Here is a 15,718-nt window from a genome sequence, read left to right as displayed (position 1 = left end):
TTGGATAAAAAAAACACAGAGAACCCAATGCCTAGCGGTGAAAGGAACACAACCATTGACTATTTTTATGGATAAAATGCGATATTCGCTTATAACATACGACCATTTCAAACCAAAAACAAAAATGGAAAATCTTTGAAATTATTCAACATCTAACTGACGATGAAATACGAAAGCAATTGCAATAAAAACCATGTGGGATCTTGAAAATGTTCCTGAATGAACTATTACATTTAATAACCAACTTTTTAATCGTTCATCAGTCGTTCCTTATACATGGAAGCAAGCTGTTGTTAAGAATGTTGGTCTGGAACTGGTATACTCAAGCAATCGACCAGATAGCAAACAACGACTTTACGTACAGACGATCACTATATTTTAACAGACGTACTAAACAAACCATCTATGTTAAAATTCAACAGTTTTTTCAAATTAAAAAAAAATATTTTACAAAACTTAACGTATATATTGATAAAATTATTTAACATCACAACAAATTTTACAGGTTTTTGTATATCAGCTGGATTGTATTGATGAATGAACATATTCACATGTACGTAGCTTGGATTTGAGAACAAAGTTAAAAATGTGATTCCATTTTACAAAACATTGACAGAACTCTAATAAATATGTTAAGTATTAAACCAATGTTGGTAAAGCATCGCACTGATAGTAGTTTATTACAGTTATGATTGCGGGTGTTCTTTTTAACCCTTATATTGCGTTTCATTTATAGTGAGCGATTACTAACAACTTCTAAAATGTTTGTAGGAATTATCTACCTCAAACATGAAAATTATACTTTGCACTTATTTTGACAACATTATAAAAACATATGTTAATAAGTTATCTGATACATATTTAATATTTGTAAAACCACGCATTGATACATTGATTATATTAAATAAAATTAGGTATTGACAACATTTTCCAAACACACTAAACTAAAAATTGGAATGTTGACTAAATATGTGGCTATTATAGAAAACAAATATATGTCGGTATCTTTTCATTTGCCATGATCAAGTCGTACATGTACTCTAAGGTACAGACGAAACATGAAACAGACATAAATCTACGGCAAAAATAACAACAAATCATTGCCATGGTAGCTTGTAATGGATTTATTAACAGTGTCTTCAGTTATAAACGTGGTGTCACATAACTAGTAAAACGATACATAAATGACACATTTTAAAAAATAATTATTTCAAAAACGTTATGTTTTCCAATCCTAATTAACATCCAATAAATGGAAACAGTGAAAGTGTTCCGAATTTGTATAGAAATAGATTTTAGTTGATAAAAATTGTGAATTTGTATATCGAATATAATTTTAGTAGACTTGATAAGTTGATATGTTTGTAAATGCCTTAGTTTGAGTGATACAAAAGCTAGTTTCGAGTACAGTGCTTTTTGTTGTCAATACATTGAATATGTAAACTTTGAAAAAGATGATCCACTCATCTCTTTCTCCCATATGTCATCAAACATTTCATTCTGAGCGACTGTAAACCAGTTCTTCCAGTCACCAACTTGACCTAGACAAAAGACAAAATATGAATGATTAATCATTTGCTCTAGACGATATTTACTTTATTTCAAAAACTTCGAACTAGTTGCTATGATAAACAAGAGGGCCATGATGGCCCTGGATCGCTCACCTGACACAACCACATCCAAGCAATGTCTTAAACAAGCATCATGGCCAAGTTTGATAACAACTGAGTCAAACATGTGACCTCTGGTGTGTATAAAGATTTTTCCATATTTGGGCAATGTGACCTAATTTTTGACGACCCATATTCAAATTTGACCTAGAAATCATCAAAACAACATTCCTGACCAATTTTCAGGAAATTTGGATCAAAACTGCGGCCACTAGAGTGTTAAAAAGATTTTTCTATTTTTAGCTCCTTTGACCTAGTTTTTGACCGGACATGTCCAATCTTAGCACTTGACCCAGAAATCATCAAAACAACCTTCCTGACAAATTTCCAGAATATTTGAATAAAACTGCAGCCACTAGAGTGTAAACAAGCTTTTTCTCTTTTTAGCTCCTGTGACCTAGTTTTTGACCTGAGATGACCTATCTTCGAACTTGACCCAGAAATCATCAAAACAACCTTCCTGACAAATTTCCAGAATATTTGAATCAATACTGCAGACACAATAGTATTTAAAAGCTTTTTCTAATTTTAGCTCCTGTGACCTAGTTTTTGACCGGAGATAACCCATCTTCGAACTTGACCTAGAAATCATCAAAACAACCTTCCTGATAATTTTCCAGAATATTTGGATGAAAACTGTAGCCCCTCCTGTGTTAACAAGCTTTTTCTATTTTCACCTCCAGTGACCTAGTTTTTGACCGGAGATGACCCATCTTCAAACTTGACTTAGATATCATCAAAACAACCTTCCTGACAAATTTCAAGAATATTTTAATCAAAACTGCAGTCACTAGAGTGTTAACAAGCTTTTTCTATTTTTAGGCCCTGTGACCTAGTTTTTGACCGGAGATAACCCATCTTCGAACTCGACCTAGAAATTATCAAAACAACCTTCCTGACAAATTTCCAAAATGTATGGATGAAAACTGCAGGCCCTAGAGTGTTAACAAGCTTTTTATATTTTTAGCTCCTGTGACCAAGTTTTTGACCGGACATGACCCATCTTCAAACTTGACTTAGATATCGTCAAAACAACATTCTGGACAAATTTCCAGAATATTTAGATGAAAACTGCAGCCACTAGAGTGTTAACAAGCTTTTTTTATTTTTAGCTCCTGTGCCCTAGTTTTTGACTGGAGATGACCCATCTTCGAACTTGACCTAGATATCATCAAAACAACCTTCCTGACAAATTTCCAGAATATTTGGATGAAAACTGCAGCCTCTAGAGTGTTAACAAGCTTTTTCTATTTTTAGCTCCTGTGACCTAATTTTCGACCGGAGATGACCCATCTTCGAACTTGACCTAGATATCATTATAACAACCTTCCTGACAAATTTCGAGAATATTTGGATGAAAACTGCAGCCTCTAGAGTGTTAACAAGCTTTTTCTATTTTTAGCTCCTGTGACCTAGTTTTTGACCAGAGATAACCCATCTTCGAACTTGATCTGTATTTCATTAAGACAAACATTCTGACAAAGTTTTATGATGATTCAATCAAAACTGTGACTGCTAAACTGTTAACAACTCAATTGTTGACGACGCACGACGCACGACGACGGACGCCGAACATAGCCCCATCACTAAACCTCACCTTGACCACTTCATGGTCAGGTGAGCTAAAAAAATCAACACATTTGAGCAAATGACCGAACTTTGAGATAACAATAAGATTATTACAATAATGTTTCTGTCATAAAGTACCATACTTCAGCGCGAACGCAAAAATAAAACGAATAAATTATGTATCTTTTGTTTAACGTTAATATCATCACAATGTGTAGATAACTTGCAACAGACGGCAAGAGAGTTAACTTGTAAGATGAAAACTTTTAAAGGAAGCCTTGAAGAATTAATTTAATCTAAGGCTTGTATATTGTGTTGAAGAAATACGTACAGGAAAATAAAACCATGACAAGATTTATATAATCTAAAGTCCTACATCTGCGCATTATGCCCATGCGTTTACAATACGCATAAACTATATATACATACAATACAAATCAACGAAAATAAAGATTTTCATTTTGACTATGCATTTCTCATCAAACTATCGATACATTTCTGAATGTATTCTATAAACAAACCGGATGCTATCCTATCATTGGAGTATGTGAAAGTAAAATAATTATGTGATGTATGTTTGAAAATGGGGTGTCACGTTTTCCGTCTAAAATGATTCGGTCGATATTTTGCCAGTTAGAAAATTCAATAACCTAGGTTAGTATAAGACCAACAGTCAAAGATGTTGCAGAATGATATTAAATATTGCATTTGTTCTATATGAGGTGTGACTGCTTTTAATATAACTAGTTGTACAGACCTTTGCTTTTTCTTATTGTGCACAGCACGGCCCTTGCGAAGAATAATTATCCCATTGTTATATTGATGTGTGTAACAAATTTCGAAGAATTGTCATATTTTATCATAAAGAAACAAAGTTAATGTTTAAAATCTTAGTGTCCATTCTGTTAAATGGTTAAATGTTTAAGAATATTTGCTAACCTTGACATCCTTACTTGAATTCTTTAATTTAAAGATGTTCAAACTATAAGTCAGTTTATGAAAAAAAGTCTGTATGCATAATTCAATCACCAACACTAAATTTTATGAGAATAAATGATCACAAGAAAACATTAATAAGATTAAGTACGAGACAACTTTTTACAGCTTTGTAGAAATTCAACTTGCTGTTGTAAATATAAAAATTCGATTTGCTGTTGTAAATACAGAAATTCGGAAGGAGTGCAATCTCTCGAGAGCAAGTACTACAAACTAAAAATAATATATTTATTTGGCAATTTCTGTATAACTACCGATATATAGTCTATAAAATGTATATCCTAGATAAAGTAAGAGCTAAACCGAAAGATATCTATTAGAAAAGACAGAGAATTATAAAATATTATATTTGACTTTTACCTTTTCTCAAAAAACTGAAATCTGACTTGAAAAACATTTCTTTGAATGCAGGAGGTACCTTGTCCCTCTTAACCATTATATCAAAACCGCACTGTTTTAAAATGTCATTCTTCAAATTGTTGTCTAAGTCGACACCAAGAAACTTCAAAAGCTTCTCAATTTCCTCAGAACCATTCTGTGTGTACAAATTTAAATAGTCTATATTCCAATGTTAATATAGTGTTATAAAAAGTGTCAAAAGTCATATTTAAATGTTTTCGTGTATGCATTGAAATAAATTATAAATTATGACAATTATATTTTCATACTCAGTAATTTTGGTATCTTATTTTTTCGATTTCTTATAAACAGAATATTGATAATTATTATCTTAACTTACCAGTTCATTAATTGTTAACACATGCGAGACAATATTACTTTTAGTGAATGCGTCATAATAAGATTGTTAATTCATAACCTCCCAATATACATACAGAACATTTTCATCGCTAACGATGAGAAGTTAATGATTTAAATATCTACTTTATCATTTATACATTTTTATATTTATACACTTCTGGAGGGGGATTCAAACATTTTCATTAACTTACCTTTTTCATGTCCTCGTAATACATGATGTGAAGAGGATAACCAACGCCATTTTGTATTTCCTTTTCCCACCCAATGAGGTAGTCTGTGTACTTCCCGTACTCTACTGTAAAATTAATAATAATTCACTTTATTTTAAAGTTTCACTGACTTTCTATTTCATTCGTCCTCTATAGTTTTATTTTATTACATTTTTACCCGCAATGTTTTTCACCATTAATTGTCATCTTAGATTTAAACAATTACATTATTTGATTTTTATCAAAATGGAATTTGATTTGAATAGGAATTTATAATAAAACAAATACTTAGTAGATATTGTATACTAATTCCACGGAGAATTTTGCAACTGTAAATTAGTCGAAAGTTAGTTTCAATCGTCTTATGCCCGGTTCGAGAGGAGAATATAATGACTAGAACAGCTTAGAAGAGAAACCCAATCGAACGCAGAAGTACCATAAAGGCGATCTGTCATATTTAATTTCATAGTTTTATTGAAAAGCTGTTAGGAACATCAAGAAAACATCATTAATGATAGGTGTGTATACACAGTATTTTGCCCTCTGATATATGATATGTGCTTCGTCTATTATGGACTCTTTCTTAGAGAAACAAAACAACCTGTAATAAAGTTTCTGGTTGCAGAAGGTTAAAAGCCCTGCCACATCCACATCTTCCAGAGGCTTAAAAAAGATATTCTGATAAATGTGTATCACTTTCAACCTTCTACAACTGGGTTTCTCAGTTTCATGAAGGCAGAACAAGTGTTTGTGACAGGCCTAGGACTGGGCGGCTAGCTGAGGCGGTGACCCCAACAATGGTAGCAAATGTTAAAGCTTTTGTCAACAAAAATCGTCGAATAACTTTGGAGGAGGTAGCTAACAAGTTTAGCATCGGTAAGGCATCGGCACACAAGATTTTACACGGACACCTAGGCATGAGCAAGGTAAGTGCCAGGCGGTTGCCTAGACAGCTGTCCGCAGAACAAAAGGCAACCGGAGTAACCAATACAAAAGAATATCTAAGTCGTTTTTATCGTGAAGGAGATAAGGTTTTGAACCGCATTATCACTGGAGATGAGATGTGGGTTCATTATTCCGAACCTGATCAAAGCAGTTGAAACGAGCTGGTTCCCCACCTCCTAATTGTTTGTTTGTTTCTTTGGAATTTTACGGCTGTCAACACATAAATGGCCATATCGTGCCGAATGCTATAATTTGCTTAAAATATTATGTAAAACTCTGCAAATGACAACACAAAAGAGCCAATTAGATCCTTGAATACAAGTTTATCTCTTTCAAATAATCGATTATGTTTTTTTATGGAATTGTATTAAAGAGTTTTTTTGAGTGAATTTACATTATAAAATCTATAACGGGCCTGTGAAAAATCATGACATTCCAGACGGTAAAAGTTTCATTGCAAGCTACACAGAAAGTGGCATTGTCATTCGTGAGGAGATTAGAGTGGGTAACTTTAGTGTGTCCAATTCGGCATCGAAGAAGAACTGTTTGATCATGGCGGTTTGACAAAGACAAAAATGGTGACACATCAAGATGGCCAACCTCCTAAAAAGTTTAAGCTGTCTCCTTCGGCTGGCAAAGTCATGCTTGTTGCCTTTTGGGATCCACGAGTGATACTTACTCATTTCATGCCAAAAGGTCAAACTGGCACCGCTAAGTGTACTATTCTGAAGTAATTCTGAAAAATCTCAGAGAAAAGCTAAGGCAAATGCTTCACAGGTAAGCACAGAAAAATGTCCTCCTTCACGATAACGACCCCTCCCATACCGCCGCAGCTACAGTTGAGGTTATCAACTCTTGCAAATGGTAATTGTTGTCTCACCCTCCTTATAGCCCAGACCTCACCCCCTGTGACTTTTATTTGTTTCCAGAACTGAAAAAATTGCTTGCTGGAAAGAAATATAAGACCAGGGCGATTTTGATATCTGCTGTTACACAATACCTAAAACATAAGTCTACGTCATGGTTCACAGCGGGAATACAAAAGCTCCAACGAAGATGGCAAAATTGCGTATACGAAGGTGGAGAATATTTTGAAAAAGAGTAGATTTTTTTAAAATGTTGAATGGTTTTCGAGAACGAGTCAAAGGGATATTTTCTGACTTCCCCTCGTATTTCAGGGATTCGTGATTTTGTGCTTGGATGCTGTCATATTTAAAGGTTGCTCGTATAAACGCATATGACCTACATTTTCCTTGCAGATACACGGGTAGCCAGTCACTCCATTTGCCATCATATTCGTACGATTTTATACCCTTCATATGATTGTAGTAGGACACAGCGGTGTCTTTTGGGTTACGACAACACAGTATCGTCTTTATCTGTTTATCTTTCATGTCCTTCAACAGTAGATACCTGCAATAGTGTTTGCTGTTTCAAAATATTTATTTGCAGAGTGTATGTTTAACAAAGACTTAAAAACGGTTATTTGCAGAGTGGATTTTTAACCATGACTTAACAGTCCTCGCTATTTATTAGGTTGTCTGGTATTATTCCGTACAATAAAGGAGACGAGTAAGAATTAAAAGTACATTGAATTGACGCGCGCTTATGATACCAACGTTTCAAGAGCATGCTTTTGGTACAAAATGCATTTCACCCGATCTAGAGAAAAATTATTCCAAAAGAACGCACAAAACAGCAAAATTGAAACTGTTCCTGGTTGAGTGTTCCTTAAGTATCATGTATTCTCTATTTAAATATGTGTAAGATATTGTATTGAAGACGTAATATCATTTAGTATAGATTGTTAGAATAAAGGTTCTCAGTTACATGTATGCCCAAACATGAATGCAAAGGATAGAAATTAGGTCTGCTCTCTTTAACACTTGAACAAATGCAAAACATTTTCTGCAGTTAAGTACCTAATTGCTGCTTTATCACATCAAAACCCTCTGCATATCTGAACGTTTATGTCGCATAACTGTCAGTTTTTTCATTCCATAATATAATGTTACCGTTCTAAAACAAAAGTGGTAACAACATATTGTTGTCTTAAATTTATGTTGTTATAAACAAAGACAGTAAGTAATATTGCCTTTTAAGATACTTATATCTGTTGTCCAAACAACGCGATTAATGAATTGTCAAAACATATGCATACATACCGACAAGGATAATGGCAATTGACAATTCTTGGTGCAGGCTGTTTATCAACACTTTCAGCAGATTGAAATTCCAGCATTAAATCTCCCTTGTTGCCCTCCACTGGTTCAGCGCTCTTCTTTAAAATCATCATAAGTATTTCGTACATCCAGTTAGTGCCTATGAATTAATGTTTACACATATAAACAATTCTAATGAGATTTGAACATCTTCATTTAAGTTTAAGGAATAAGATTAAATTATTAAAAGACGTATCGAAACAAAATATTTAAACACCATTCATATACACATAATTGCATAATCATACTTGTGGATGCTGTGACGCTCTTTTTAATAATCAGCATTAATTGAATACAAATGGTTATTTCATGCAATCAAAATACTTGACCAGAAGAAGTATAAGTTAGTTTTAAAGAATATTGTTCTTATATTAACAGCTGAATTGGAAATATGCCCTTTATTATTACATTGCTTTCTGTAGTAATATTAATACAATCGTGTTCAATGACATAAGTCAAGTCAACCTTAAACTTTAGTTTCTTACGAAAAAGTTTAGTTCATAAGTTTAAATAAACCCGCTGACAACTGAGTCAGGTTATTGATTCTTTGACTTAGTGGCAAAGAGCATCTATCAGCTCTGAAACAAAGTAACAACTCTCTATTCAATTAAGACAAAGAATCGATTGCCTGATAGTTGCCAGAATAATCTTAAAGGTAGGAACGCACTTAACCGTTACACACACACAATCTTCACTAATAATCATGAAAATTTAGTTTTTAAACAGAAACGTTTCTGTTTGCAAATCTGATAACATACTGATTTAAAATGAATTCATTCCAAGGGCCCCAAGTCCCGATCCTACTTCTATATAAGGATAGACAGAAGCAAATGCAAAATAAAAATCCGGCGGGGATGAATTTGAAAGTCTTAATCAAACTTTCGATGATCGACTTGATAATCAGGTTCCATGATAACCGCCATATGAACACATCTGCGATGTTTCAAAATTCTAAATTTTACCAGTTCATGTTAAATGTTGAATTCTGCTTAAGCCGGTGCTAGGGGGCGTGGACGGTATTTTGCGCTTGCCAGTACCGTCCATGAACAGGCTCAATCAAACCGAGCCTGCAACATTTTCGATTTTGCCGCGTTGGGCTTTCTTTAGGGATTCTTATTTCACTCTATTTTGAGTAGTTGTTAAATACTCTGACCAGAAGTTGTTGTTTACTTTAACCACGCGATTAGAGTGTGACTTAAAACAGAGAGATCAACGACAACACCAAACATTCCACGCTTCACTTAACTTAACTTAGATATAAATCTGTTTCACAAAAACAAAACATATCAAAAACGGTCGGAATGGATCGTCTGACGCTCAATTAAAGGTATTTTTGTATTCGAATATAACTAAATGGCGGTGACATTATAATTGTTTTCATCATATTAAGTCTCGATGACATTCTTTTAAACGACTTGTATACCTGTTTTGGGGTATGTACACAACATTACATCATTTTCCTGAAATTTGTAATCAGGAACTTTGTCGAAGATTTGCTTCGTTTCTTCAGGTTCTTTCATAAAGTATGGTGTAATAAATCCACCAACGTCAACTGCATGCATAGTTGCACCCCCAAGATCTTTTATCCATACTGACGTCATTCTGAAACTAAAATCATTAAATCAAGAATTTATTTGTAATCAATTTAAATTTTGAATCTCGATAGAACGTCTCTAACTGCATATCGGACTGCCTTACCGACTTGCAAAGCACCATCCTGTTGAAAAAACTGACGGTTGTAAACAGACTGACGAGCCGGCTCTTCCTTTTCCAGTGAAAACTTTTTCCTACTATTTTTTATTCTTTCTACGTTTCCTCTACTTTTTAAAACAATTACTACTATCCCTATGTTTGTGGACAAAATCATATTATGTAGATTGATGCTTTTTTTGTATAATGATAATAAAAAAAAGTTTTTAACTGTATCTAAAATATCATTTTTAAGTATAGCATATTAAAGACTCATTTAAGAGCTCCATACATGCAAAGAGTTGTGTTAGAAAAATGGAAAATGTATTTAAGGTATGTTTGCATATCTACCTGTTTAAAATAAGACTAATAGAATATATTGTAGAACTCTATTTAATTGGAAACCATGAAGGCCTTTATACCATCCTTTGTTTTGTTGTTTTTCGATTTTCGAAATATTTGGTAGAGAAATTATTTAAGTGGTTTACATATAACAAATTCTGGGAGCATTAGCATATATGTCAATGTGTTAGGATATGGATAGTGACTTCGAGCCATTCTGAGTATCTTCCCCTGGGCCCCTAGTTTTTATTTCTTTAATTTTGCCCCCCCCCCCTTCCCCGGGTCTCCTGTCCCCTTCCCATGTGCCCTTTGTCTTTGTAGGCTTATTATTCAATCATTTATTTGTTTTGTTTGAGTTCCTTATCATTTACGAATTATTTCCTACTATTCATCATTTATTTGTTTTCTTTGGGTTCTTTGTCAGTTACAAATTATTTATTATTTTGGTGATTGACCTGCCCGTGCTCTGTCTTGTGCCCTGTCCTGTTTTTGTTTGGTGTCCGCATGGGCTCCTTGCCACTGTTTTTTGTTGCTGGGTCATATGGGGTTTGCCGCTTGCGTTCATTGAACGTCGCCTTTCCTTGTTGATCTTATCATATTTCATATGACACTATTAAAGTTTAGTTCTAGGAGGCTTGAATTTGGTCCAAAACAGTTTCAGACTTTCATAACAATAGAACCTAAATAAACATGTTACATAAGAATAATCTAGAAAGCATACTTATATGCGTTTAAAAGTTCTAAATGTTCTAAACCATTAACATAAATGGCAAACAAAGTAAAAGATAGACATACCCAACGGCTTATTTTGTTTCTCCTTGTACTAAATATTAAACCTAAATATGATTTCCTCCAAGTTGAACATACCACAATGAAAAATATTCACATTTTCAAATACGACACTGAAGAAGGTATATGATAACATATTTGATGACCTTTATTTAATCTGTTGTAATTCGTTTGGTGTAAAACATGCTTGTTATCAATACGCTAAGGTTATCACACAGTGCGCCAGTAGGTGTATTTGCTAAACAATAAATTTATTTATAACGACAGTGTTTTTTTTTTTCGTTTAAAGTAAGGACTGCTTGAGAACGATGAATCATAGCTATTTGGAAATGAGAGCTAATTAAAGTGCAACATTCTTCACGCTCTCCCATTTAGCTGATTCATCGGTTGTAAAGCCATTAAGGCATATGACCATGCTAATGTATAGCACCCGCTATGAAAAGTATTCAAATAGACTAGAACGTTTGAGATGGGTCAATTTCTTTTTTCTTTAAAAAATATTTATGCACCTCTCATATCTCATTTGGAAAAAACAAAAATGTTTAATTTTATAATTAATATTTGGTATTTATTGGCTTAATAATGCTAAATCTAACAGCAAATATGGTACCTGATATTTTCAAAGTCTAATAAAATCAAAACTACACGGTTAAAGTATATGTATTTAAAATTTCACAAAAACAACCAATATGCTCTTAAAAACTAGACAAACGTTGAGAACAGACCGTTATTTTGGCAAATGTAATAAAGTTTTAGTAAAGCTCTCTAAATAGGATAATGGTCAAACACATATTAAAAATAGGAATTTTTATACATATTATATATATATCATAACTTTTGACTAGAAACAATTATTGTTCTTGTTGGGATTGTTAGATGAATGTTATTAGTTGTTTCTTAAGGATAAGATATATAGAATTCATTGCACATAAAATGCTACAATTCTAATGGCAAACAAATTATAAAACATACATTAAAATAAATAACAAGACATGTATGAAAATAAAAATAGCCATGTCAATAAACATTATATGTGAATGATAACACACAAAAAAAGAGTTAAGATAAACCCGTGTTTCCATTGTGGTCCTTACAAATATAATATTGCATGACATTTTACTTTTTGACATAAAAGTAAAAAAAAATAATTGTTATAATCAACATAAAAGTTATGAAACAGAATCAATCACGGAAGGTTTTTAAAACATAATTAATGGAAAACATTTTTCATGAAGATAATATCAAAGATTATAAAGGTTCTATATTTCTACATCCAAGCGTTCAGAGAAGTGGTCATAGCTTTAAGGAGTATATTTGACCTATGTTATCAATATATCAGTTCCTTATAGTGCCCGTTAGGGTGGTCATCCCATTAAGCACAGATAGAAAGTAGGCTGGGCTTATCCGACACATGATGTAATGACGCTGAACCTTTATCTCATGTAAACAAAATACGTTTAGTGTGTTTCGAGAAACATCAGTTTACACCAGAGAATAATCTTCATGTTTTGTTATATTAAACTTTATGTATTTTCTACATTCAGAAAAAAACCACTAAAATATCTATAAATGATTCATTTTGAATTCAGTGTTCTGTTCATTTATTCGACGCCGCTTGCAAGCGGCGTGTAGTAGATGTGCATTTGTCCATACAGCAATGGGGAAACTTATAGACTTTTTGTGTATTTTTTTGTTGTTTTAACAAAATCACACTGTTTTCAAATTTTTAAATAAAAATAGTTTTTATGATATACAACATGTCACAGAGCTTTAAAGGATTAGAATAAACGTTTAACTGAATTGATAGTGCAATGTTTGAATATCACATTCTTCTAATCATTAACTAATTTTATCTACATAATAAAAAACTTGCCAATGAGCCAGTCTATAGTCGATCTCTAAAACTTAATCGTTGAGAGAGGTGACGACTGAAACAGTGTCATTTGTTTTGTTCTGTGTTATGGCTATGTAAATAACCTTCATTTGTACAATGGGTCATCTTTCTACTTTTATAAAACTACTAGGAGATATAAATCACTTTTATCAAGGGCTTGCAAGTTGCTAAACCACTATTTGAAGCTGATTAACTGTAACAGTAGTACGCTCCAGCCTGCTGAATCTCTGTAAGGGCTAATCAGCTACTAAGTATGGGTAAGAGTTTGTATTAAGACGACCGTAGGGAGTCTAATCGAACTCTTACCCATATAACTGCAAATCGGCTCTTACAACTCGATATCAGATAAAAATATAGAAAGTGTCACCTCTTTAATTAAGCATAACATTATTTTTCCCCAGCAGTCACGTACAAACAAGGATGGGGTCCAATTACTTAATCTGGCATGTAAAAACAATGAGTTTTCAACAATACCTAAGATTGTTAATGCAATTCATTCCTTTCATATGAAACAAATAATGTTTTGCTTACTTTTCTAGAAAATATAAACAGTCAGCAATTAATTATTGACATTTTTTCTTAGAGTTAAAATGATATCAAAAAGTTACTGTGTTCTCATTTGTCTCTGCGAGCTGAGCTCCACGTGCATTATCTATGTAATAAATTTGAATGTATCCTCACATTGCTACAGTGTTATCAGCCTTTTTAGAAATACCTGACCTGGCTAATTAAAATATGCCAATTAAACAATTTTCACTATCAGCACTGGTTTCTTCATGAAAAAGCGGCTACACTAATTACTGCCGAGTAAGAGCCGATTTGCAGTTATATTACTTATAACTGTTCCGTTAACAGCTTAACTGCACTGAGCTGAAATCCGAGACAAGAGTAATTGGCTTTTTTTTTATCGTTGTTGGTTGCCCAAAAGGAAATTTCTGTAGATTGGATTTAACATATACTACACTCGCTTATACTTATGTTTTGATTGTAATGTGCAGTTCTCAAAAAGAAATAAATTGGTAAATACTAATTTTTGTTATTGGTGTTTAAATAATATTAAAATACACTTTAAAGGTATCTTTATTTGTTATTATTCAAAAGGGTTTGTTTGCCCCTTGTGGCTGAAGGGTTGCCATTAATGATAGAGACAAAGGAATTGCAGTCACTGATTATCCCCTGTTTGATCATAAGAAGCGACTTAATGGGTTTAAATAACTGGAGTCTATGCATCTGTTAGCTCCAGCTGGTGATGTGGTTTTGACCCCCAGTGTTGTATTGACGTTAGTAAACACACAGGTAACGAGGCAATCAACCTTTTATATAGTCATCTTACTTGTCAGAATTCTTTATATATAATGATATCCCCAGTTATAAACAAAACACAGGTAAGTAGTCAAATTAAACCATCAAATATGTTTTAATTTATGCTAGAACATGATATTTACTGTGCCTTTGCATGAAATGTCATATGAAACTGTTTAGCTGAACTAAAGGTAGACGGAACACCTTTATTACAAAGCTATTCAGTTATAAAGTTCAATACAGTAGCTCTAAATAACTGAATAATAACAGCTGAGAAATAGCCAATACCAGTAATAGCTGAGAAAAGTCAAAAAATTTAAACTTTTGTCAGAGTGATCAAATTCAAAATAAGATATAACAAGTAAAAAAAGAACAAATCTTGATTTATGAGCATCTTAAGGATATCAGGTTTATAAAAGCCCACCTTAATGTCGGGACTGATATAAAAGAATTGGAAGCTATATGTCCTATTTATGACATGTCAGAAAAGACCCTATAAAGGTAGACACATTTCATAATTCCATGAAAATGAAAATAGATACTTTCGAAATAATATTAATTTAGATAGTCTTTAGTCACTGTCATTTAGATAAAAATGGTTTCCATTATATCTACTAGACTTAAGCATGTTTTATCATTTAACATTGAGTTGTCCAGACTACTCCTAAAAATACACTGTTGCAATTTCATCCAAACTTTTCAGGAATGAAATATACCTAGTGTAGTTGTGCATATTGTCTAGATTTTCTGGTTAAATGATTTTTTCAGAGTTATGGCCCTTTAGTGATTTTATTTTTTTGTCCGGACTACTTCTTTTATACCTTTTGTACCAAGTGTAATATCCACGAAACTTTACAGGGTTGCTTGGTAGCTGATGTACTTGCGCATATTACACGGGTTTTCCATTTGAATTGTTTTTTGCTGATTTATGGCCCTCGAATAAAAATTGTCTCCTGATACAGTCATTTTAACATTCTACAAAGTAGTGGCGAAATACATCAACGAAATAATGGTTAATCACCCTCAATACAACTGCTAAATTTGCTACCATCATGCAACACATGCTACACAGAAGGTAATACATGCTACAAAGTAACCAAAACTTCTATGTGGTCTATCTGTACGTCACAATCCTCGAAATCTATAGTGATATTTCATCCAAACTTTACAGGAACGATCGGTACTAAGTTTAGTTTTACATTTTGTCCGCATTTTCCAGTTTAAATGATTTTAGTCAGATTTATGGCTTTGTAATATATTTTCTTTGTCAGGACTACTTTTACAAACATTTTTTGACATTTACAAACCAAGCGTTATTCTACTCATGTCAGA

The 15,718-nt window shown here is 33.0% G+C and overlaps 1 protein-coding gene across 8 annotated transcripts in view; it reads right to left on the bottom strand.

The window, feature by feature from the left end:
- Window positions 1–906: 906 nt before the first annotated feature.
- LOC132742238 (sulfotransferase 1B1-like) overlaps window positions 907–15,718 on the bottom strand; it is an 84,641-nt gene continuing 69,829 nt past the window's right edge. The window contains exons 1-7 of one of the 8 annotated variants that reach the window (XM_060730583.1): window positions 11,197–11,351; window positions 9,794–9,972; window positions 8,314–8,470; window positions 7,395–7,561; window positions 5,186–5,289; window positions 4,596–4,770; window positions 907–1,541 (exon numbers count right to left, since the gene is read on the bottom strand). In XM_060730583.1, the coding sequence (XP_060586566.1) occupies window positions 1,423–1,541; window positions 4,596–4,770; window positions 5,186–5,289; window positions 7,395–7,561; window positions 8,314–8,470; window positions 9,794–9,971 (900 nt within the window). In that variant the 5' untranslated portion in view covers window position 9,972; window positions 11,197–11,351 and the 3' untranslated portion in view covers window positions 907–1,422. Of the gene's footprint in view, window positions 1,542–4,595; window positions 4,771–5,185; window positions 5,290–7,394; window positions 7,562–8,313; window positions 8,471–9,793; window positions 9,979–11,196; window positions 11,354–15,718 lie in introns of those variants that run through there. The other 7 variants (XM_060730578.1, XM_060730585.1, XM_060730584.1 and 4 more) reach the window with 7 other exon arrangements.

The sequence above is a fragment of the Ruditapes philippinarum genome, unplaced genomic scaffold (assembly GCF_026571515.1).
Source record: "Ruditapes philippinarum isolate M1 unplaced genomic scaffold, ASM2657151v2 ctg935_1_1_1_1, whole genome shotgun sequence".
Taxonomy (NCBI): Eukaryota; Metazoa; Mollusca; class Bivalvia; order Venerida; family Veneridae; genus Ruditapes; species Ruditapes philippinarum.
Note: the sequence above shows the minus strand (reverse complement) of the source record. Positions and strands in the feature narration are given on the sequence as shown.